The 23,552-nt window shown below is 36.8% G+C and overlaps 1 protein-coding gene across 21 annotated transcripts in view; it reads right to left on the bottom strand.

Moving 5' to 3' along the window:
* The window catches only part of LOC105499024 (muscleblind like splicing regulator 1), a 219,842-nt gene that overhangs the window by 41,438 nt on the left and 154,852 nt on the right, over positions 1 to 23,552 (bottom strand). For all 21 annotated transcript variants that reach the window (XM_011771424.3, XM_011771401.3, XM_011771415.3 and 18 more), the window contains one exon: positions 6,099 to 6,269. In XM_011771424.3, the coding sequence (XP_011769726.1) occupies positions 6,099 to 6,167 (69 nt within the window). In that variant the 5' untranslated portion in view covers positions 6,168 to 6,269. The remainder of the gene's footprint in view (positions 1 to 6,098; positions 6,270 to 23,552) is intronic.

The raw sequence follows: 23,552 nt of genomic DNA, 5'->3' as shown, positions 1-23,552 counted from the left end.
ATGCCCTCCCCCTACCAAGCTCTGTAGTTCCAGGTTGACTTCAGACTGCTGTGCTGGCAGCGATAATTTGAAGCCAGTGGATCTTAGCTTGTTGGGCTCCATGGGGGTAGGATCCACTGAGCAAGACCACTCGACTCCCTGGCTTCAGCCACCTTTCCAGGGGAGTGAATGGTTCTGTCCTGTTGGCATTCCGGGCACCACTGGGGTATGAACAAAATCTCCTACAGCTAGCTCAGTGTCTGCCCAAACAGCCTGTCTTGCTAGGTTGGGGAAGTACTCCTGGATAGTATCCTGAAGTGTGTTTTCCAACTTGGTTCCATTCTCCCCATCACTTTCAGGTACACCAAGCAAACGTAGGTTTGGTCTTTTCACACAGTCCCATATTTCTTGGAGGCTTTGTTCGTTCCTTTGCATTCTTTTTTCTCTAATCTTGTCTTCACACTTTATTTCATTAAGTTGATTTTCAGTCTCTGATATCCTTTCTTCCACTTGATCGATTCAGCTACTGATACTTGTGTATGCTTCACGAAGTTCTCATGCTATGTTTTTCACCTCCATCAGCTCATTTCTGCTCTTGTCTAAAGTGGTTATTCTAGTTAGCAGCTCCCGTAATCTTTTATCAAGGTTCTTAACTTCCTTGCATTGGGTTAAAACATGCCCCTTTAGCCCAGGGGAGTTTTTTAATACACACCTTCTGAAGCCTACTTCTGTCAATTCATCAAACTCATTTTCCGTCCAGTTTTGTTCCCTTGCTGGCAAGGAGCTGTGATACTTTGGAGGAGAAGAGGCAAACCGTTTTTTGGAATTTTCAGCCTTTTTGAGCTGGATTTTCCTCATCTTTGTGGATTTACCTACCTTTGGTCTTTGATGTTGGCGACCTTTGAATGGGTATTTTGCGTGGGTGTCCTTTTAGTTGATGTTGATGCTATTGCTTTCTATTTGTTAGTTTTCCTTCTAACAGTTAGTACCCTCTGCTGCAGGTCTACTGGAGTTTGCTGGAGGTCCACTCCAGACCCTGTTTGCCTGAGTAGCACTAGCAGAGGCTGCAGAACAGCAAAGATTGCTGCCTGTTCCTTCCTCTGGAAGCTTCATCCCAGAGGGGCACCCACCAGATGCCAGCTGGAGCTCTCCTATATGAAGTGTCTTTCGATCCCTGCTGGGAGGTGTCTCCCAGTCAGGAGGCACAGGGATCAGGGGCCCACTTGAGGAGGCAGTCTGTCCCTTAGCAGAGTTCAAGCACTGTGCTAGGAGATCTGCTGCCCTCTTCAGAGCTGTCAGGCAGAAAGTTTAAGTCTGCTGAAGCTGTGCCCACAGCTGCCCCTTCCCCCAGGTGCTCTGTCCCAGAGAGATGGGAGTTTTATTTACAAGCCCCTGACTAGGGCTGCTGCCTTTCTTTCAGAGATGCCCTGCCCAGAGAGAAAGAATCTACAGAGGCAGTCTGGCTACAGTGGCTTTGCTGTGCTGAGGTGGTTTCTACACCCTGTTCAAACTTCCTGGCGGCTCTGTTTACACTGTGAGGGGAAACCACCTACTAAAGCCTCAATTATGGTGGATGTCCCTCCCCCTACCAAGCTTGATAGTCCCAGGTCGACTTCACACTGCTGTGCTAGCAGTGAGAATTTCAAGCCAGCAGGATCTTAAGCTTGTTTCGCTCCATGGGGGTGGGATCCGCTGAACAAGACCACTTGGCTCCCTGACTTCAGCCCTCTTTCCAGGGGAGTGAACAGTTCTGTCTCGCTGGCGTTCCAGGAGTCACTAGGGTATGAAACAAACAAACAAACAAACAAACAAACAAACTCCTGCAGCTAGCTCAGTGTCTGCCCAAATGGCTGCCCAGTTTTGTGTTTGAAAGCCAGGGTCCTGGTGGTGTAGGAACCTGAGGGAATCTCCTAGTCTGCGGTTTGCGAAGACCGTGGGAAAAGCGTAGTATCTGGGCTGGATAGCTCCATCCCTCACAGCAGGGTCCCTCACGGCTTCCCTTGGCTAGGGAAGGGAATTCCCTGACCCCTTGCACTTCTTGGGTGGGGCAACACCCTACCGTGCTTCTGCTTAGCCTCTGTGGGCTGCACCAACTGTTTAACCAGTCCCAATGAGATGAACTGGGTACCTCAGTTGGAAATTCAGAAATCACCCGCCTTCTGCATTGATCTTGCTGGAAGCTGTAGAGCAGAGTTGCTCCTATTTGGCCACCTTGCTCAGATAATTCCAGAAGTTTTATTTTTTAAAATTTCAATAATTAAACACTATAGACCTTCCATTTGTCATCAAAGAACATATGATTTTAAAAAAAGATCATTTTACATTGTATTAGTGGTTTAGAAATGACAGCAGAATGTCAATTATTCTATAATTTATAATATTAGATTTATTAATCTGTGTGGACACAGATTAAATCATTCATTTTCTACTACTTATTTTCTCATCTTATGAAATGAGATTATGTTTACATTATAAGATTGTTAAAACCTGTAGATAATGTATTTCAAACTGTTCACTATTTGTTGAAGATGGTCAGAGATCTCGCTCTTTTTTTTTTTTTATTAGAGACAGGGTCTTATTCTGCCACCCACGCTGGAGCGCAGTGGTGCAATCATAACTCACTGAAGCCTCAACCTGGGCTCAAGTGATTCTCGGGCCTTAGCTTCCTGAGTAGCATGAGTAGCATGTACCACCACTCCCAGCTATTTCTTCTTTTCTTTTTTTTTTTTTTTTTTGGTAGAGTTGGGGTCTTGCTATGTTGCCCAGGTTGGTCTTGAACTGTTGGCCTCAAGTGATCCTCCTGCCTCAGCCTCCCAAAGTGCTGGGATTACAGGTGTGAGCCACCACATCCAGCTAGGTTAGAGATCTAATCAATCAACCAAGGACGCTGAGTTGGCTAATGGTGTGTCTCCAATTAGTGCTACTACATCATGAATACCAAAAGCAGAACAGGGTGGTTAAAATCCTGGCCTTGCTACTCACTAGCTGTGCAACCTGAGCAAATTTCTTAACCCATCTGAACTTCTCAGTCTATCTCTAAATTTAGGGTAACATTACTACTTTAAAGGATGGTATGTAAGGATTTAATATATAAAAAGTGCCAAGTACTGTAAAAGTCCCTAACGTATTGTATTTGTCTCAAACATTTTAAGTCCGGTTTCTGATTCTTGGCTTGGTACATTTCAATAAAAGCTCACAAAGCCTATGAAAATGGGAAACCTTCCTATAGACACCTGCATTCCCTTAGTGTCATGCTCTGAAGATATTAAATGTATAGACCTTGTCTCTCACAATTTATGAGAAAATGAAAACCCAAACTTGGTTGCATAATAACCCAAGTTTAGTGGCATATTTCTTGTAGCCATCAAGCCTCTAGCTGCCTTTGCTAATAGTCTGCTAATACGTGTCCACTTCTATTCCCCATTCTATGTTGCAGCCTCTGTAACTGGGCTTGTGTTCTGGGTGCTGGTTATGCTTCCTCTGAACTACGGAGCAGGTAAACGACCATGAATCTCTGCCTGTTTTTCTGGTGTTTGAGAAACTCCTACCTTCATCTGTTCTTTCACTCATCAAGTAATTATTGATCTCTGCTATATGCCAGGCACAATACTAGATGCTTCTAAGTTTGCTTAGGCCTTGCTGTCTCCCTCTCTCCCTCCTGTTCCTCCTAGGTTTGGGAGCTAAACTGACTGACCCTAGAGAAGTCAGATGCTGTCACCTACTTGACTAAAAGTCTTGTCACTGCTCAGATACTCTGAATACTCCTGATGGTATGGAAGTGCTCATAGTATTATCTTCTTTGATATGACCACTACCTGGGTTGGATTCAAGTTAATGCCATGTTTTCAAACACTCATCTGTAGTAGTGGCCATTCTCTTTGAGCGGCAACCCTTTTCCACATTAATCACCTGGCTTCTTCTAGTCCTGTTAATATCCCTATTTGTAAGGCCCACATTAAACTCCCAGTAAGTAGCTGATTATGACCATTCCATTCATTTCTGAATCTCCATGTCATTACCCTCATCAAAATAGGGCTGACTACAAAAAGGATAAAAAAAGTCTCAGGTGGGGTTCTGAAGGCAAATTTCCTGTACTAAAGCTTTCTCTACAGTCATTAAAGTCCCAAATGCCTTAAAATTGAATAATTAAAATGATTTCTGTACTTATTACAAAGTCATCTCTGAATCAAGTGTATTTTTAGACAATGATCTCAGGATACCTTTAGCAGAAGGGTAATTCCACATTCAAATGTAGTCATATGAGGAAAAATTAACATAAAGCCTGAATGTGCTCACAACTAATAAAAATAATTTGTCTAAGCAGAGAATTTTCTAACAAAACTATCAGAAAATATGATGATTGTTCTGATGGTTTCAGAAATCTGTGATTTAGAGATTTCATACACAATATATTTGTTAGTAGTATTTCAAAGAGCATAAATATTGTTTACAGTTTTTCCCAGGACTGCACATATGACACCCTAGAATGGCCTTCAGAGTCAGACACAAGGACTAGGTCAGTTAATGTGGTGACCAGTGTTCTCCTCTTCCATCTGAGAACCACACTTGCTGATCTCAAAGGTGCTCCCGGTCAACAGAGAGGGTACAGCCTGGTGATAGGCATGCTTTAAATGTTTAAGTAGAACAAAGTATCTTCACATCAAGGATAGGCCTTAGAGCAACTAAGGTGGTAGCCACCCCAAAGACTTATCAGATCTTTGAAACTGTATGTGAGAGCCAAGTGCAAATGAGACTTTTGTCGTACATGTTGACATCAGAGAATGGTGATAGCTATTTTTTTTTAACCAATTGGAAATCTTCATGCTATCCCAATACAAGCATGTGAAATTAGTAGATGTCACAAAAAATAACTTTAAGTTATCTCATTTTTAACTGAGCCCTCAATAATGGGGGGAAAAACAGATCAGGTTAAAACAGACACATAATTACTTATATTCTCTCACTTCAACTGTATAGAACTGATCATTGCTATCACTGCCCATGTAATATGGAGATCCTCCCACCTTGAAATGCAATCCCCTACTCTTTTGGAATAATTGGTGCATTAAGTTCTAAAAGAGAATAATAATTACATTGAGTTCAGGTTTTAGAATGCACTTAGAAAAAAATTAGCACCATGCTACAGTTAGCATCCCAGAAAAACATGGGTCTTTCACGTTCCCATGACCCCGTAATACTGCATATAAGCTAGTGACATAAATTACTAGCAGATATATTCTGATCATTGCAAATTTCAACACGCATTTAAATTTAAATGTAGAATTACTATGTCACAATTAATGTCAAAGTACCTTTTTCAACCTAACACTAATTCTTACAATCTTCTACATTTTGATGAATAAATATGAAGAGATTATTAAAGTCATTTATTACACACACACTCCAGAAATCCAAACAGTTAAATAGAAACGTGTGTTTCAAAGCAAGAGTCACCCATATATACTGCTCAGCAAACATTAAATATCTGTGACCACCCAGTTTTTCAACTTTAGCTCTTTAAGCCCTCAGAGTTTCAGCCTCCCCTGATTAATTCTCCTTTAATGAGACTTCCAAGTCTATGATATTGATTTACTACTGTCAGAATTCTCCTAGCATTTGTAGCTATGAAATAATTTCAACTTAAATTACAGAAGAATAAGAAAGGTGCCTTTTCAAGAAAAAGAACTATACACATTCTTTTCAAGGAGTAAGGAAAGGGAGAACTATTCTCAAAATTAAAGACCATACATACCAATTTTAAATATCATTATTACCTCTAAAGGTGGCTGAAAATGTATATTGACTATACTAGTGAGTTAGATGACCACTGTAACACAGACCATTTTAACACCTGCCAGTCTTGGGATTTATTTTGAAGAAAAATTTAGAGGAAAACAAATGCTATAATGTAAATGTCCATGTCATCTGGCCAGAAATGAGTACCTACACAATGTATAAATTGTTCCAGCATTTGACTGATACTTAATTTTGCTAGAAAATGGTAAGGCAACTGAAATTCTTGTCTGGGTTCAATTCATCTGGTGCAATAATCACTTTAGTACTAAAACTGAGCACTCTGAATTACAAACTTAATGAGTGAAGACTGAAAACATGCTTACCACGGGTTGTAATGGGGCACCAGGCATCATGGCATTGGCTAGTTGCATTTGCTGGGCCAACATGGCCATGTTCTTCTGCTGAATCAAGTTATTGCGTCCATTTATCTCCAACTGCGTTTTTAAATGTGGGGGTGGATGAAGATATTTGCAGTTCTCCCTGGAGCAACGGCCCTATAAAAACAAAAGCCGCAAATGTCAGCTTAAAAAAGAATAAAATCAGTGAATTATGACAAAAAATATAATGCAAACCACCCACTTGAATGTATCATGGGTTTTTCACACAATGCACTGTCCATATCATTTGATCATACATATAGAACAAGTAATGAATTCACCAGAACGTATTATCAATATGAGAGGTTGAGACATTTGAAAAAGTTTAAAAGCTTAAAAAGTTTCAATTATTTTAATAACATTAGCATTAATATTTCCAGATTCAAGTTTAAAAATCTACCAACTGCTAGGGTAATACTAAAACATAGAATATCAAATAACGAATATCAGTCTTCTTTCATAATATCTTCCTGGTTAAATTTAATGATTTAAGAATCAAAGTTATATAATTTATTTTCACTTGTACTGAAATCTTAGGAAATGAACTTAGAGGACTCAAGGCACATTGTATCTTCAGTAAAACACCTTTACAAGTATCTAATAACAAATAAAATTAAAATTACTACTAGGCTTTACCAGCCCATGCATTAGGAATTTACAATTAAAAAGAAGAAAACTCCCATGTGTTCCCACTCTATATAGAGATTAATAAGTATAATGAAATATTGGTGAAAAATGTGGCCTTTAACTTTTCAAAGATAAATCTAGTCTTCTCCGTTTCACAAAATCTATGAAACAATAAGATATGGATATATTTACCCTCCAAAAATTTTTTAAAAATGGAGAAACTAAGTTGCTATAAGCCAGGAATGGTGGTGCACTACCTCTGTACTCTGTCCTCAGCACTTCATTCTAGTACCTTCCTTGAATATATACCACCCAGACCAACCTACCAATGAACATAGCCTGGACTGAAATAATGGAAAGAAATCACATGTGTTTAGTAGTAATCTTAGCACTTTGGGAGGCTGAGGCAAGAGATCCCCTGAGCCCACGAGTTTGAGACCAGCCTGGGCAAACAGTGAGAGCTCATCTCAAAAAAAAAAAAAAAAGAAAAAAAAAAGAAAGAAAGAAAGAAAGAAAGAAAGAAAGAAAGAAAAAAACACACCCCAAAAAAACAAACCTTACTATAGGTCGGGGCATGGTGGCTCGCGCCTGTAATCCCAGCACTTTGGGAGGCCAAGGCGGGTGGATCACGAGGTCAGGAGATCAAGACCATCCTGGCCAACATGGTGAAACCCTGTCACTACTAAAAATACAAAAATTAGCCAGGCGTGGTTGTATGCGCCTATAGTCCCCGCTACTCAGGAGGCTGAGGCAGGAGAAACGCTTGAACCCAGGAGGCAGAGGTTGCAGTGAGCCAAGATCGCGCCACTGCACTCCAGCCTGGGTGACACAGCGAGACTCCATCTCAAAAAAAAAAAGTTACTATAAAATAATAAGTATAAATATAACTTCCTTTAGGATAGCTCTTTTTAATACAAATATTCATTAAAGTCTATAATATGCAATATGGTGTGAGACACTCCGCCCACATTTTTTCAATATATTTTCAAATCATATCAATAGTAGCAGATCTCATCAACTACCTTGACAATGTCTTTCAGCAATAAATCTAATTAAAACTGTTTATAAACAGTACAATAAAATTTTTTTTCCTTTTTTTTAAAATTATACTTTAAGTTCTAGGGTACATGTGCACAACGTGCAGGTTTGTTACATATGTATACTAGTGCCATGTTGGTGTGTTGCACCCATCAACTCGTCAGCACCCATCAACTCGTCATTTACATCAGGTATGACTCCCAATGCCATCCCTCCCTCCTCTCCCCTCCGCATAATGGGCCCTGGTGTGTAATGTTCCCCTTCCCGAGTCCAAATGATCTCATTGTTCAGTTCCCACCTATGAGTGAGAACATGCGGTGTTTGGTTTTCTGTTCTTGTGATAGTTTGCTGAGAATGATGGTTTCCAGCTGCATCCATGTCCCTACAAAGGACACAAACTCATCCTTTTTTATGGCTGCATAGAGAAGCCATCATTCACATTCTAAAAAAACCAATTTAGTATAATTTAACTTTACACTATAAACTGACTCTGATGCTTATACTTATGATAAAATCTGTCATAATGCTAATTTAAATGATCAGTTTTGGCTCCTTTTGTATGAGGTTTTTAGGAATGTCTCTACACTGGGCTAGAATCATAGGATACTGCTCGTTATTTTTACAAGCTTCATGTAATACTTGAAATCAGTAGGCAGTGGAAGACAGTGGATAGCAAGGACCTTACAGGTCTCATGAGCTGGGACAGAGGCCTAGCTCTCTTACTCATCAAGTGCATGAACTGCATAAGAAGCTAATTTCTGTAAGCCTCAGGCTCTCTATCTAGTACAGAATTATTAGAAAACGTGTATCACTGCCACCACAATTTAAATTGTGTATCAAACAAAAGAAAAACAAAACATTGGTATGAAGATGATTTTTTAAACATCTATTAGTTATGGCTATTGGTATGCTCATAAAGTAATATATATATTAAACTTATTCCATATAAAATCACCATGCTTGATGTATGTTGGGATCAGGAGTGCGTTATCAGCTTAAAAGCATCTTGATACAAAACAACCAAAAACAACCTTAGATTCCCAAGATAAACCACAGAGTAGGACTGGCAAAAATAAATAACTCCTGGATGGCATATGGTCTAATTTCAGGGATATTTAGTTGAAGTCTCCTAGAAAAAGCCTGCTTTTTCAGTACAAAGAATAATTTGGCTGTAAGAGAAATTCTTGTTCTCAATATCTCCGCATCATATTTCTTAGTAAAACTGGATTTCTTTAAATGCAGATAAGCGAGGTTATGGTCACCACGAGAATTCACTTCCCATCAATTCACTCACGTCAGTTTCTATAGTTCCGTAAATAGAGCACAGATAGCCCTGAGCCATGAACCTGACCTTCCAACACTAACTCTGGGCTTCCTAAGCACTTCATTCCAGTACTTTCCTTGAATACATACCACCCAGACCATCCTGCCAATGAACATAGCCTGGACGGAAATAGTGGAAAGAAATCACATGAGTTTGGTATACATTCTGCATCAGTGCATCTCAAAAATTTTACAAGGAGCTCAGACTTTTGATTTTCATTCTGAATATATGACATCTACTCAGGAAAAATGCTGTTCTCCTACATTTCTTATCTATGGTAACCTTCTCTGCCCACCTTGATTTGATTGTGTTGAGCCCCTCACTTTCAAAAAGCTGTGTTCCTAAGAATCAACTGATATTTGGTGAAAAAGTATATAGACTACCAAGACTCTCCCACCAAGGGCTGTGACCATAGGTTTGAGGGCCCAGAAATTAACATTTTAACAAATATTCCAGGTGATTCTGATATAGCAGAAAACACTACAAAATACAATTGTGCAACGCCAGATAAATTTTCATTTGACGTGTGGAAAAAATAACAGAATAATGTCTGCAATGATACTAGATAAACTCGGCTTCTTAGGAAGTTTAAAACATGTTTAATGCTGACTCTTCTGCTGAATGATTATAGTTTGACAGATAAAAAGGTCAAAAATAAGTTAGAATAAACATTCTCCATTAGAATTACCTAAAACCACCAGGAACATACCTTCCTTTGAGAGTTAAGGTAAATACTACGTTGGTATGTTGCCAGCTTCATCCATCTCAGCCCTCAGTAGCATTACACCTCAATAAACATTCACAGAATAAATGAATGTTCATTTCTTACTAAATGCCTCAAGATGAATTGTATTCTAACTCTATTCTAGAGACAATGGAGATAATAGAAAAAAACTAAGTATGATACCAAATCTTGGTTCTGAGTTGTACTGACCTAATGATGCTTTTATTAAGAGGTCAGTCATTTAAATAATACATGATAAAGCTAGCCACAATAAAAGAAGAAAAGGAAACAGAAGGAGGTTTGTAAATTTCACCAGGGACAAAAGGAGATTTGTATAGACATTCAATATTTCTGGCATCCTAAAATCTATACAATGACAATACATTTTAGAAGTCTAAAAACAGAAATTCATCAGTATCTAAAATTCACATATACAGACTTCTATATTGGAGCTATTACTCTAAATCATTTAGAGATTTCACTTCAAGATACATTAAATTGGGCTGCTAGGTTAATGGGAAATATAAATATAAAAGATCTTTGTCTTCAGTTTTGATAGGTACAGGTAGCTCCAACTATTGAGATAACTGTGTAATTTTATCAAATATAGCTTTGTTCAAATTGTAGCTATGTAACTTATTTGCTGTGTGACCTTGTGGAAGTTAGTGAAATTCTCTGAGTGGTCACATCTTTTCTATATAATAGTAACGATAACATCTCATTGGTGATGTATGAAGATTAGTAAGTAACAGGCCATCCTCACAAATGGCGCCTGGCATAATAGGCAGTCAATAAATATTAGTTATTTTCCTCTCTTTTCTTAAGTTCTCAAGCTAGTAACAAGTAGCAGTTGCTCAATTTAGCAGTGTATCTATTAAAAGCTCTAAAAATAATACAGGTAGCAAAACCCAGTGACAATGCATATCAATCACCAATAATGTAATAAAAGCTTGGCTCTTAATCATCATGTATTTGCCACATCCACCAAGAAAAAGTGTCATTCTAACATATTTTTTATAATGTTATATTTCTGTGCCTTGCTTTTGTTGATTACACTGAAATCTTACTTTTGGAGAGCTGTCCAGCTGACTAGCAGAACACTCTATAGAGCCTACATAGTATTAGGTTGGGGAAAAGTAATTGTGGTTTTTGCCATTAATGGCAAAACTTTTGCCCCAGCCTAATAGATCCCCTAGGCTCCATTCAAGGAGTCTTTTAAAATAGAATTAATCCAACAAAGATTCCAAAGACATCATAGCAATACACGCAGTATATATTTTAACGGAAAGAAGGAAAGTTAATAAAATATTGGTCTACACCAAGTTCACTTTTTGTAATATTTTTTCTCCACTTTTCAATTAAAAGTAATCTGTCCAAAAAAGGCAAAATTTGCCCCTTGTAGTCTTAAAAACCTGTATGAGACCAATGAGACCAATAACCGTCATTCAATAAATATATTCATCAAGTAACTTCTGAAGTTGTAAGTTGTTCAATTGTGAATTTAAGAATTGTCTCATTAGTCTTTCAAACTGCTATAAATATTTTTGTGGCTATAATAAAGGAAAATATACATTTAGATTGTTTAATACTCCAAATAAACGTATGGTTCATTTATAAGCATTACAGTTTAATAAAGCATACTTTTACATTACATATGTACAAATATAGTATATAAACTGCATATGTAATATATATAGTAAGATATGAACTATAAAATATAATGGAAGCTAGGTAATTAATAGTCAAAATAAGAATAAAACTGAATGAAACTAGAGGTGGTAAGTTAGAAATACGAGAAGCTATTTCTTAGCTATGTGTAATGCATTTACGAACTAGCTAATTGAAAACAAAACGATTAGAAGTTGGTTGGACTTAATAAAGCAAAAAATATCAAAATCCTAAATGAAAACTAATTTTCCATTTTTAATTATACTTCTACTTAAAATAAAAGGAATATTATGATTTGTGGAGTCAGAGTCTAAAGACACATGTTATTAAGCAGCCAAATGGTAACTATGTGGCAGGATTACAATTACCAAGTTCTATTTAAGTAGACTCTGGAAATAAAGGAGCAATGGGAAAAGTACAGGGCTACTAGCTTATATTCATAAGTCTTTCCCAATTTTCATTATGGTTTTCTGGTAAGACTGTTCAAGCTATAATCATTTATTTCAACTGTTAAAACCAAGATTTCTTTTTGGGATAGCTAATATTTGCAAATGTTTTTGAAGTACTTTCTGGGTATTCAGATATTGCCCAGAAACTCTGGCTAACAAGTTTGATAGTTAGTTATTGAAAATTCTTACCATTTTTTTTTCAGCTATCTCAGAAAATATCTCAGAAAATTTTTGCCAAAAATAATAACATTGGCAGTCAAGCCACACTATTTCACACTTGCAAAAAATGTTTTTTATGGCTCTGCCATGGTTATCAATTCTAATGCTTGGGTGAATAAACAACACACACACACACACACACACACACACACATATACACATGTATATAAAATATTTATTTAAAAATTACAATTATCTAATGTTAGAAATTTTATGGCAGCCTATAAGGTGAATGATTTTAAGAGAAAATTTTATTTCACATACATACAAATGTGCATGCACACATATATACTTCAGGGTTTTGTTTTCACTTTGGTAGGTATGAGTTTGATTCTAAGAATCACAGTTTACTGGCTTTTGCAAGTACTGAAAATAACTGCCATCTAACACAAAGTATATTGTTGCTCTTAAATGTATATTTCCTGATAACTCACTTGTTTCCATAAAGGACTTGGGTTAGCTTACAACAGCACATACATCCTAAAAAGATGTTCACAATTTCTCAACCTCAGCACTACTGACATTTTGGGCTAGATATATTTTTGTTGTGGGAGCGGTCCTGTACATCGTACTATGTTTAGCAGCATCCTTAACTTACAACCACTAAATGTCTATGTTACCCCAACCCTCAGTTCTGATAAACCAAAATGTCTCCAGATATTGATAAATGTCTTGGTGGGGAGGAGGGAGGGCAGCATCATCCTTTGTTGAGAGCCAGCCACCACTTTACACCTAATGGAATTTTAAATTCTCAAATATTCATGACTCTTTAACCTATGTAAGTCAATAGGAGTTTTTATTACATAATTATCTGTGTTTAATATCATAGCACCCTTGTACTTATTTCACAGTTTTACCATTTTTAAAGGCAAGAAACTATTCTTAAACCAAACACAACTTCTACTGTTTTGATTTCCTCGTTGGTCTTTCAGTTTAACACCAGCAACAAATGCCTAGCATCCCCACAGAAGGTGAAAAAATGAGGTAGTTCTCTTATTTTACTAGGCAAGCAATCTCTAGTCTTCTAAATTAAAGTAGATATAGCAATCCTAATCAATATTTAAAGCTTAACTTTCTAGATGTAAATTGCTATTTATTCATCCAGTCAGCATAATAGCAAATGCATGGAGCTCAATTCAACCCCAAGAGCTGGGAGATTTTTTTCGTATCAGTTAAACAAACTAAAAAAAATTATGAACATATTTCCATTGAAATAGTCCTAATTTCTTTCAATTACTTTACCACAGATATAAAACATGTTTTCAAATGAAACACAATATAAAGCAAATTTAGATTTTTTCCCTTTCCTGGTCCCGTAAAAAGTTCACACACACACACACACACACACACACACACACACGGTGGCTTAACAATTGTTGAGACTGCCAATAAAAGAAAGAAAAATACACACATACACATACACACACAACCTACTGAGTTCAAATTTGTAACTTTACCATGGCCTGAAAGAATATAAAATAATGTAATAGATTCTTTTTAATAGGCACTAAACATTTCTCATCAATGCATAATCTAATCTCAAATGGGATTTTAGGTTAGACTTTTCTAGCTAAACAGCCCTCTCGAGTATTCAATAGCTGTTCTAGGCACTATTTTGTAGAACATTCCTAAGTCTAATGATGAAGATTCTTGGATATTGAAACCAAGAGCGACATTTACGATATCCCAAAATATCCTCACTATTGACGCAATACCAACACACCCCCACTCAAACACTGGGATATTATGACTTTTTTTTTTTTTTCCCAGAGAACCTAAGAACTTTAATTGCACAATTCCCATTAATCATCTTGAAAATGGCATAACTGAAACGCTACACCTCTAGAGACTGTTATGTAATGCATGAGAGTCAAAGTAGCTGCCACTGAGAGGGTTGAGAAAGTGAAAAAGGCAACAAATCACACACACATTCTTGTGACAAAAAATACCACTTTTTTTCTCCAGCAGCTTTTGCCTGTGAGAAATCAGATACACATACAACTGTTGCTGTTGCAGTTATATCGGCACACAATTTTAGCTGATAGTCATTTGAAGAAATCTTAATCTCCTCAGAGTGTGCCTATAAGGCTCTTCTATGTAGAGTGGCTTGTGATGGGATGCTGTAAGAAGAAAGTCTCACTTTTTTCTCATACCTATGGCCTCCTCTATCCCAGAGAATCGTAGAAAAGTGTATCACCACTGCTGAGGTTAATGCTATGCAGGGCTTAACTGCACCTATTGTCTGCCACTATTCCATAGTCTTCATAGGCTCCAAAGACAGATCTGACCACCATCCCTGAGCCAAACCAGAGTCTCTATGACCTTGTGAAAGCCCAGTGACATTTGGTAGGTGCCAGCATCATTAAACAGTCCAACATTTGCTGGCTGCTTTTTTATAGCATCATGAAACTGGAAATGCCAGATCACTATGTTTCTATTATTTTTAAATTGCTTCATTATTTTTTCGGTACAGCAACAATCAGATTTCTAAACTGTTTGTAGCTGAAACACTTCTGAAGTTTTATGACATCCAAATCAGACACTTTCCAATCTTGGCTAATAATTAAAAGCCCTAACATTTACATAATTAATTTTAGCACTCTATGTGTAAAGCATGCCTTTCAGTGGAGAAACACAAAATGTGTTATAAATATTATCCAATTTATCATTGTACCATTACTAGGTGGATTTAAGTATGACAGTCTCTATTAAATTTCCAGAGCTTTCCTGAGGATAAAACGGAGGTAAACGTCTTAAGTCAAATGCATCCAATTTTTCTTCTAACAATCTCTTGAAAGACTTGTTTAAGCAGTTCTTTACAGACTGCTTAAACAATCTAGTTTAAGACTAGTTCCTAGTACGTTTACAAAGCAAAACTTCTCCATCTTTAAATCTCTCCTTCTCTCCATGAAGTACTGACTAAAAACCAAAAGGTATATTTTTATTATAACACAGGAATAATAACACTTACATAGTGCTTCCTATATTCCAGGTACTGTTTTCAAAACTTTACCAATGTTAATTCCCTTAATCCTCTCTCAATGTTACTGGGAAGGGTTGTTTGTAACATTTCAATTTTTCTAAACACTGAAGTACCGACAAAACAAGTGACTGAAACCAGGCAGTTTAACTACAAAGTAGGTGCTCCTAATCATTACCATAGGGATATGTATTTGTACCAAATGTATCCCACTTGATCATCTGTAAATGTGTTTTGTTTTTGTTTAATCGTTGACTGCTAACACTAGAAACAGATGACTCTAGGTCAGAACCTAATAGAAGTCTTCAACCCTTTTGAGTTCTGCAAAGGAAAAGATATTTCATAATGTAAGCAACTGAATTTGGGGAAGACTAATCCACATAGCATTTCCAAAGTGTAATGGGAAAAATTTAGATGCTTTTGTAAATTTCAATTTACTTGTCATTTTTTTTTTTTCCCTCAGAGGAACCTGTCTTACAGGATCAACAATATTTTTAAGCAATGGAACACAAAAGAAGTTAAAATATTGCTTCACATTATCCACTTCAATAAGAAACCTAGTGAAGCAAGAGGTTCTTGGATTATCTATATATTTCACTGACATGCCTCTTCAATTTGGATATAACACAAATAATGAAAAATTTATTATATATAGTTATATATTATATTTAGATATAAAACAATTTAAAAACTATTATATAATGAAAAAGTTATATATCTTTGTGTGTGTATATATACATATATATATGTACACAGACACACACATAAAATTAAAGATATAAAGTTATAGTAATATAGGAAGGTATGTTTTAAGGGGCAAGTCTTTATTGAGAAATATAAAAGTAACTAAAGGAAATCAGAGAGGAAAAACATTTTGGTAAAGTCAGCTTGAGAATAATAACATCATTACTTAGTATTTATATGAGGCATTTGTTGTATTTGTACCTGCTAGATCCCACATATCCCTACAAGTAAAGGAAAGTAAATCCTGTTTTTACATCTCTAAAGTGATAATACTTATTTAGTCATGATAAATTTCAAAGTATAATATTATGTAATATGTTTCCAACAACCTATGTCAATATTTCCACTGTAACTCTTCCACTGAAGTCTACTCAGCCTCCTAGATGGGACAGCATATATTAAGCATATAATCAGTGCTTAAATAATTTTCTAAACTGTAACAGATGTCTAAAATTTTGGCTGCCATTTACATACAGAAATTACTACATATTACACTGCTCTGCATTGTCTTTGCCAAATGCAAAGACCCTTTCTTTTTCCTAATTTTTCATTGGCACTCCTTTGTAAGCCTGTGGGATTCCCTAACTGAAAAACAAATATTGTCACTTTCTGACCTTACAAAATCTGCCTCAAGTCCTGCCATTAAATGCTACTGCTTCACATAAACAATGACAGAGCACGAAGAAAAGGTGAGGCAATAAAGGTCCTCACTACTGCTGACCACAGTCTCCTTCAGACAGATCAACTTTGTACTTGAACAAAATGTGCTCAATGACACTGGCTCTGTCCCCATGGGGAAAACACTCCCCTCCCTGCCCCACCCCCCTGCCTATGACAATTTGCTAAAATTGTGCACTGCCATCAGCTCTCTCAGACTTGAGGCAGCAGCGAGGGGAAAGACAATTGGCTCATGAGCCCAAAACATGTTTCTATTGGATGCTGACTGCAGCAGCATAAGCAGTGAGGGCAAAGAAAATCTCTTGAGGCAAAAAAAAAAAAAAAAAAAAAAAAAAGCAGTATCACAACACCAGGTTATCTGAGCCTGTCTCCTCCTGGGCACTCCACCCCCATACCTAGAGAATTCCACTGGTTTTCTAGGGCAGTTCCCCAAATATCTAAAGTAACACTCAACAAACTACCTAAAAATTACCACTGAGAATAAAATAGAAAAGTCTCAGAATTTTTAGAAACATTTCACATACAGCATGTGTCTAGTATCCTTGAATAGTTTTTCAGAAAAAGATCCATAGTAACAATAAACATACAAATAAATAAAAATAGATAACTATAAATTATAGAACTTGTACCAGGTATCTACAGATGAGTCTATATGGCAAAGGGTATTGAAGCCATCACATTAAGCATAACTACTTGAAAGAGCTTAGTCATCACACGGTGCTGTGTTCTAAATGGCAATCAGAAGCTGTAGCGCATATTCTTAAGTGCTTAGTTAAGATGAAAAGTATGGAGATGTTGGGCCTCACAGGAGCGTTAGCCATGGCAACACAGCTTTTTTTTTTTTTTTTTTTTTAAACAATCCAGAATGTGAACGAGAGAGGGAAAAGCACAGACCGTTGTCACATGGTTGTTTTTTTTTTTTCTTGCTATCATACCAACAACATTTAGGCTGAAAGCCCGGATCTGCTAAACACTCTGCTTGGGTGCATTAAAGTCAATCAAGGAATATATCTGTGATTTCTACACTCTCTACCTGTGCTGAAAGCAGGTGACTTTTATTAGAAATAGTTGTTGTATTTTCCTTTGTATTTTGTACATGTTCCTCTGCTAATACTGGGCGCTGTTTGCACATCTTCCTTCCCTGGTGACAGTCTCCAGAAGGAGGTTCATGCCCACAGCCTGTATCAGGCCAAGAAAATCCCGTAAGTGTTTACCAAGTGAATGAGTCCTGACAATATTTCAGAATATAGGATATTCTGTCCAATAAGACAATTCTCAAATATTCCTTTTGCATCTTCTTCAGGGTCCATAAACTGACATACAATAGCCCCATTTTTTTCTTCATTCAAATATATTTTTCTCTCCCCTAGTCTTCTACCATTTACTCCTTTTCTCAGTTAACTGTTTATTACTGTTATCCAAGTATGAATTTGTGGCTCTGCTCCCACCTAAGTAAGAAATATGGTCACCTGTTGGATGTATCTGTATCCTAAGCTTGTAAGCTTCTCATATACACAAGCATTAGAGGTAAGCACAGAGAAACAGTCCCAGGAGTTGACACAGAAAGAGCAATACAGTTCCAGCTCAATGGTTAAAAATCACATGAACTGAAATCAGAAAGTTGCTTGTTCAAGTCCCAATTTTGATATTTATGAGTAGTGAGACTTTGGGTTAATTATTCAACCTCACTGAATTGTAACTTCCTCTTCTACAAAAATGAAGATAAGAATACCAGGCTGGGGATGATGTGAATATTAAATGGGGGAATATATACAGGGACCTCAATTATGGTCTGGTACTCAGAAAATGAAAATGACCAGGCTGCTCTCACTCTCCTAGCACATTCTTTACCTTGCAACCCCTGGTTCCTATCACCCACGTCAATTTCTCCAGAGATGCTTGAAAGCATCCTTTTCTCCTGTTCCTTCAACATTCCTTTTGTCAGAGTTTGCCAGCTCACCATCAAGTTAAAACCTTCTTTAATGAACTAACCCAAGAAAGCCTCTAGTAAATCTCCTTTAATGAATTAACCCAAATGAAGCCTCTAGTGAATCTCTTTTAATTAACCCAAACGAAGCCTCTTTCACTGGACTATAGTATAGTTCAGTGCAACGAAAGAACACATATCCAGGAATCAATGAGACCTGTGTTCATTGTAGCTCTCTCACCCGCTAGCTACATGCCCTTATGCAGGTACTAAAAACTCCATGTGTAAGCCGTACTTTCACTTGGGAAATTGTGTCCAAGGAACAGTAGCTCCTAGAGTAGCTGTGACAAAGCTTTCCTCAGGCCAAAGTAAGAATCAACTCATGCTCATTTCACTTACCATTAAGAAACTTGGCATCTATTTTTAAAAGGAGTTGATATTAAAAGTAAATCACTTTAATAGGTTACATTTGATTATGAGAAGTGACCCTTTTCAAATGTCACTTACTAAGGAAATTTTCTTTCATTTTCCCTCCCTTCCTCCTTCCCTTCTTTTCTTGCGAAGTAGAATAAACTCACAGTAGTGAATTCAGCACCTGCCAAGCTATATTGTAGGTAATTTCTACAAGTCTGTCTACTGTTCTTGATTAGGAATTATATATTTTGGCAACCTAAGCATTTTAAATAAATGTTTGTAGAATGAATAAGAGACAGAAGGGCATTTCTGGGTGTCCCACCTATCACATCACTTGACAATACTGTAAAGCTTAGTAACCAGTCCTTGACCATGACTGTATATTATAAAAAATAATTCCTACATCCAGCCTCCACTCCCAGAAATTCTTATTTAGATAGTTTTGGCTGGGTCCCAGGCATAAGTGTATTTTAAAGGCTCCCCAGATGATTCTAATGACGGCTACTCTGAAGACCACAGGTTGGTTTACATATACTAATATACATTCTCATTTACCAATCACAACCTTTTCCAGAGTTTTTTTAAACTTTGTTTTTGCCAGTGACTTCAAGATAACTGCTAATGTTATCTGACTGTCAGTTAACTGATACTTCTGTTTTTAAATTATCCCTTTTCCAAACAGCTCATTTCATATACACTGGGGAAAAGAGCACTCAAGTGCAATGGATGGCATAAAAAGCTACTGGCCTTTGTTCCTTTGGGCATATAATCCTGGACAGGGTCTCAGGACCAGCAACACCTGCATAATCACAGGGTTATTTCTAAACAAGTCGTTCACAAGAAAGAAAAGATTTCAAGGGAAGAGGGGGGATAAGAGATCCACAATATCAATGTACCCTTGAGAGCCCTTATTCTTTTAAAAATATACTCAACATACATAGTACACTTAAGAAAGAGTGCATTATCAGTGTTATTTACAGCAAATTAGATAAGTAATAATAGATTCTATACAATTTAGTTTTCTTATCACCCATCGAGGGCTAGAGGTCTTAGGCAGTTCCTATGTTAACCTGACAATATTGCTTTTACAACTCCATTTTAAGTTGCCTAAGCTCAAGTTAAAAATTTCATAGCTACAGTAAATGTTTATAAAAGTAAAGTAGCATATTATAAATTTTCAAGTAAGGAGATAAGATGTCTCAACAGGACTGCTGCTGTTTGTTTAGGAAGACAATTAGTACTATCAGTAGAATCCTCTCCTCAGTGGCCTGTTCAAAAGTAATTACAATGTCTACCATTAACTCTCACAATAACATGTAGCATTTACCCTCACGGCAATCCCATGAGGTATTCTTATTAGCCTCATATTACAAATCAGGCAACTGCAGTTCCCAGAGGTTAAATGTCTCATGTAAGGTCCCAACAATATTAAGTTATGAAGTTAGGAAGTACTAGTAATGTCAGGGTCAGCATGCATTCCACCATTTGGTAGCCAGAATGAAAGTGGCCTACATAATCTAGGGATTGAAGGAAAACTTTGTCATTCCTGCTTGTTTTCAGATAAAACAAATGATTTCACTACAATAGAGATGGAAAATGAAAATTGATAATGTGTTTCTCCCATTAAAAGTCATCAAAAATTAAACAAGAATGGCTGGACGTAGCGGCTCATGCCTGTAATCCCAGTACTTTGGGAGGCCGAGATGGGAGGGTCACTTCAGCTCAGACGCTTGAGACTACATAGTGAGACCCCATGTCTACAAGAAACAGAAAAAAATTAGGCAGATGTGGTGGCACACATCTGTGGTCCCAGCTACCTGGGAGAACTGCTTGAGCCCAGGAAGTTGAGGCTGCAGTGAGCACTACTGTACTCCTGCCTGGGTGACAGAGCAAGAGCCTGTCTCAGAAAGAAAAAAAAAAAATTTAATTAAATAAGCAATCTCTTTTGTTTTTCTTAGAATAATACCAGAGTATACCTACTTTCTGAAATTGTTGTAGAAGAGCTAGATATCTAGGTCAGAAATACAGTATGTGTAGACACAGATGCAAAAGAGAAAGCAGAACAATTAATTCATTGTCTTCTAAGCTAGGAGAAAAAAGGTAATAATGGATGAGACAAAAGAAACAGGAGGAGGGGGAGGGAAGGAAGAAGGAAGAAGAACGATGAAGGAATAAAGAAGAAGGAAGGAAGGAAGAAGGAGGCAAGGCAAGGCAAGGCAGGCAGAAGTGGTCTCACCTAGAATATATTTTACACCAAATTTCAGAATAGCTCATTTGTATATTTATTCACCTACTGTATGATGAGACTTCTCATGTGCATTGTGCTATGGGACAGTGGAAACACAAAATGAACTAGAAACTTATCCTAAGAAAGGAAACAAGGCATGCGTATAAATAGCTATTAATAGAATATAAGGCTATAGGGCAAATAGTGTCACAAAAGACATTCAGATAGAGTTCTAGTAATTTTTAAAGACAAGGGGACTATTTCCATTTAGAAGTATCAGATAATAGCTTCAAAAAAGAAGCTAAATTCATACATGAAGAGTTGGAAAAGATATCTAGGTAGAGGAAATATACATTGGGGCATCAGTGACAAGTAATCTGTAATAAGAGCAGTGGGAAACAAGTTTGAAAAGGGACCTAGAAAAGTCTAGTTTGTGGAAGGTTTCAAGTACTGTATTAAAGATTGTCTACTTCCTTTTGTAAGCCAGAAAGAGCCACTGAATGGGGTGGAAAGGAAATTAGCAAAGCTGTACTTCACGAATTCCTCAGACAAGAATGTAAGAGGGCTTGAAGAGGCTAAGAGCCTGGAAAGGGGAGACCAATTAAGTAATTACGTTAACAGTCCAGGCAAGAGGTAACACAGACTTTACCATTCTCCAGATAATAATCCCAGACCCATCTTTCATAATCTCCCACTGTACTCCTTTTCTAATGCATACTAACACACATACACTCCATATTTTTGCTTCATTTGATTCTACTAGGAGTTGATAATTTTAATGTATGTTTTTTGAATGTGACATATTCAGCCATAATATTTAAAAACAATAATTTACTATGCACCCTAAAAGAATCCTAACCTATCCTGAATTCAAACATGAAAGGTCTTTTTTTTAATTAAAAAAAATTGTGCTACATTAATATATTACATGCACTAACATAAAGAGAAAGAATGAGTAGATGGGTCTAACAACTGTTCTGAAACTGTTTCAAAAATCATAATTGTATGACTAAGTTCTGTGTTATCCAAATAGGGCTCAGTCTCTACATGCAACTATTTTTGCCTGTTTCCAAACTTATGCATATCTTGTTTCATAGCACTTACCCATAATTCAAAACAATGTCAAACTTCATTTTTAAAATGTGGCTCTGAATTTACAATACATTTCTTTTGTACTATAGTTGGGCAACTGTTTTTGGTTTGATTTTTTAAAAATAAATTGTGAAAAATTATAAATGAATAAATTGTGGTTTGAAAAGACTATTTAGCAAGTGAATTTGTTTTAAATAATAATTTCTGAAAGAGTAGAAAATTGGCTGACAATAAAATGAACCGATTACACAAACAAAGTAGAATTTCTTCTAAAACCAGTATTCCACATTACAGACTACTGGGTTTTGCTACAGTTTACTGGCTTATGGTGGGGGGAAGGTTCCTCCCCTTGTGTGAATTGGTAAAAGCATTGGAGCTCACATAACACAGTAGGAAAATATTTATATTAGTCAATAGGGTTATTTTAAGGAAATATTAAAGAAGATTACTGTGAAAGGACCAAGAAATACTTTAAATAGGTTCAAGTAAAGTTTACAGATTACCAGTGCTTTATTATTTAAGCTTAAAACATAGATAAAGAAAATGTGGCACATATATACCATGGAATACTATGCAGTCATAAAAAAGGATGAGTTCATGTCCTTTGCAGGGACATGGATGAAGCTGGAAATCATCATCCTCAGCAAACTAACACAAGAACAGAAAACCAAACACCGCATATTCTCACTTGTAAGTAGGAGTTGAACAATCAGAACACATGGACACAGGAAGGGGAAAATCGCACACCAGGGCCTGTCAGGGGGAGTGGGTCTAGCAGAGGAATAGCATTAGGAGAAATACCTAATGTATGTGACGGGTTAATGGGTGCAGCAAACCACCATGGCATGTGTATATCTATGTAACAAACCTGCACATTCTGCACATGTTATCCCAGAACTTAAAGTATAATAATAATTTTAAAAAAACATATTCTCAATTATTTGAAACCTAGCAGGTCTTAGAATGGAATGCCAATGTTCTTATCTCCAAGATTTTTTTAAGCTGGAGAAACTTTCAGATTAGACAATACATATTAGTAGTACATCACATCCTATTACATGTGCCAACAGCACAGAATTACTATATTTTCTCTTTGTATTCTCCTGCCAGCTTACTACTTCCCACTTCCCATCAGTATATTTCTGTCATTTTTTCCTTTTGTTGTTCTCCCAATGTTACACTTAGGAACATGCTATACCTCCGTGAGTTTTTCTTTAATATATTTCCATGGGTTCATCATGGAAAAGAAATTGTTAATTCATACAGACCATTTCTTGTACTTCATTTAT

The sequence above is a fragment of the Macaca nemestrina genome, chromosome 2 (assembly GCF_043159975.1).
Source record: "Macaca nemestrina isolate mMacNem1 chromosome 2, mMacNem.hap1, whole genome shotgun sequence".
NCBI lineage: Eukaryota > Metazoa > Chordata > Mammalia > Primates > Cercopithecidae > Macaca > Macaca nemestrina.
This window is presented reverse-complemented; position numbering and strand designations above follow the sequence as displayed.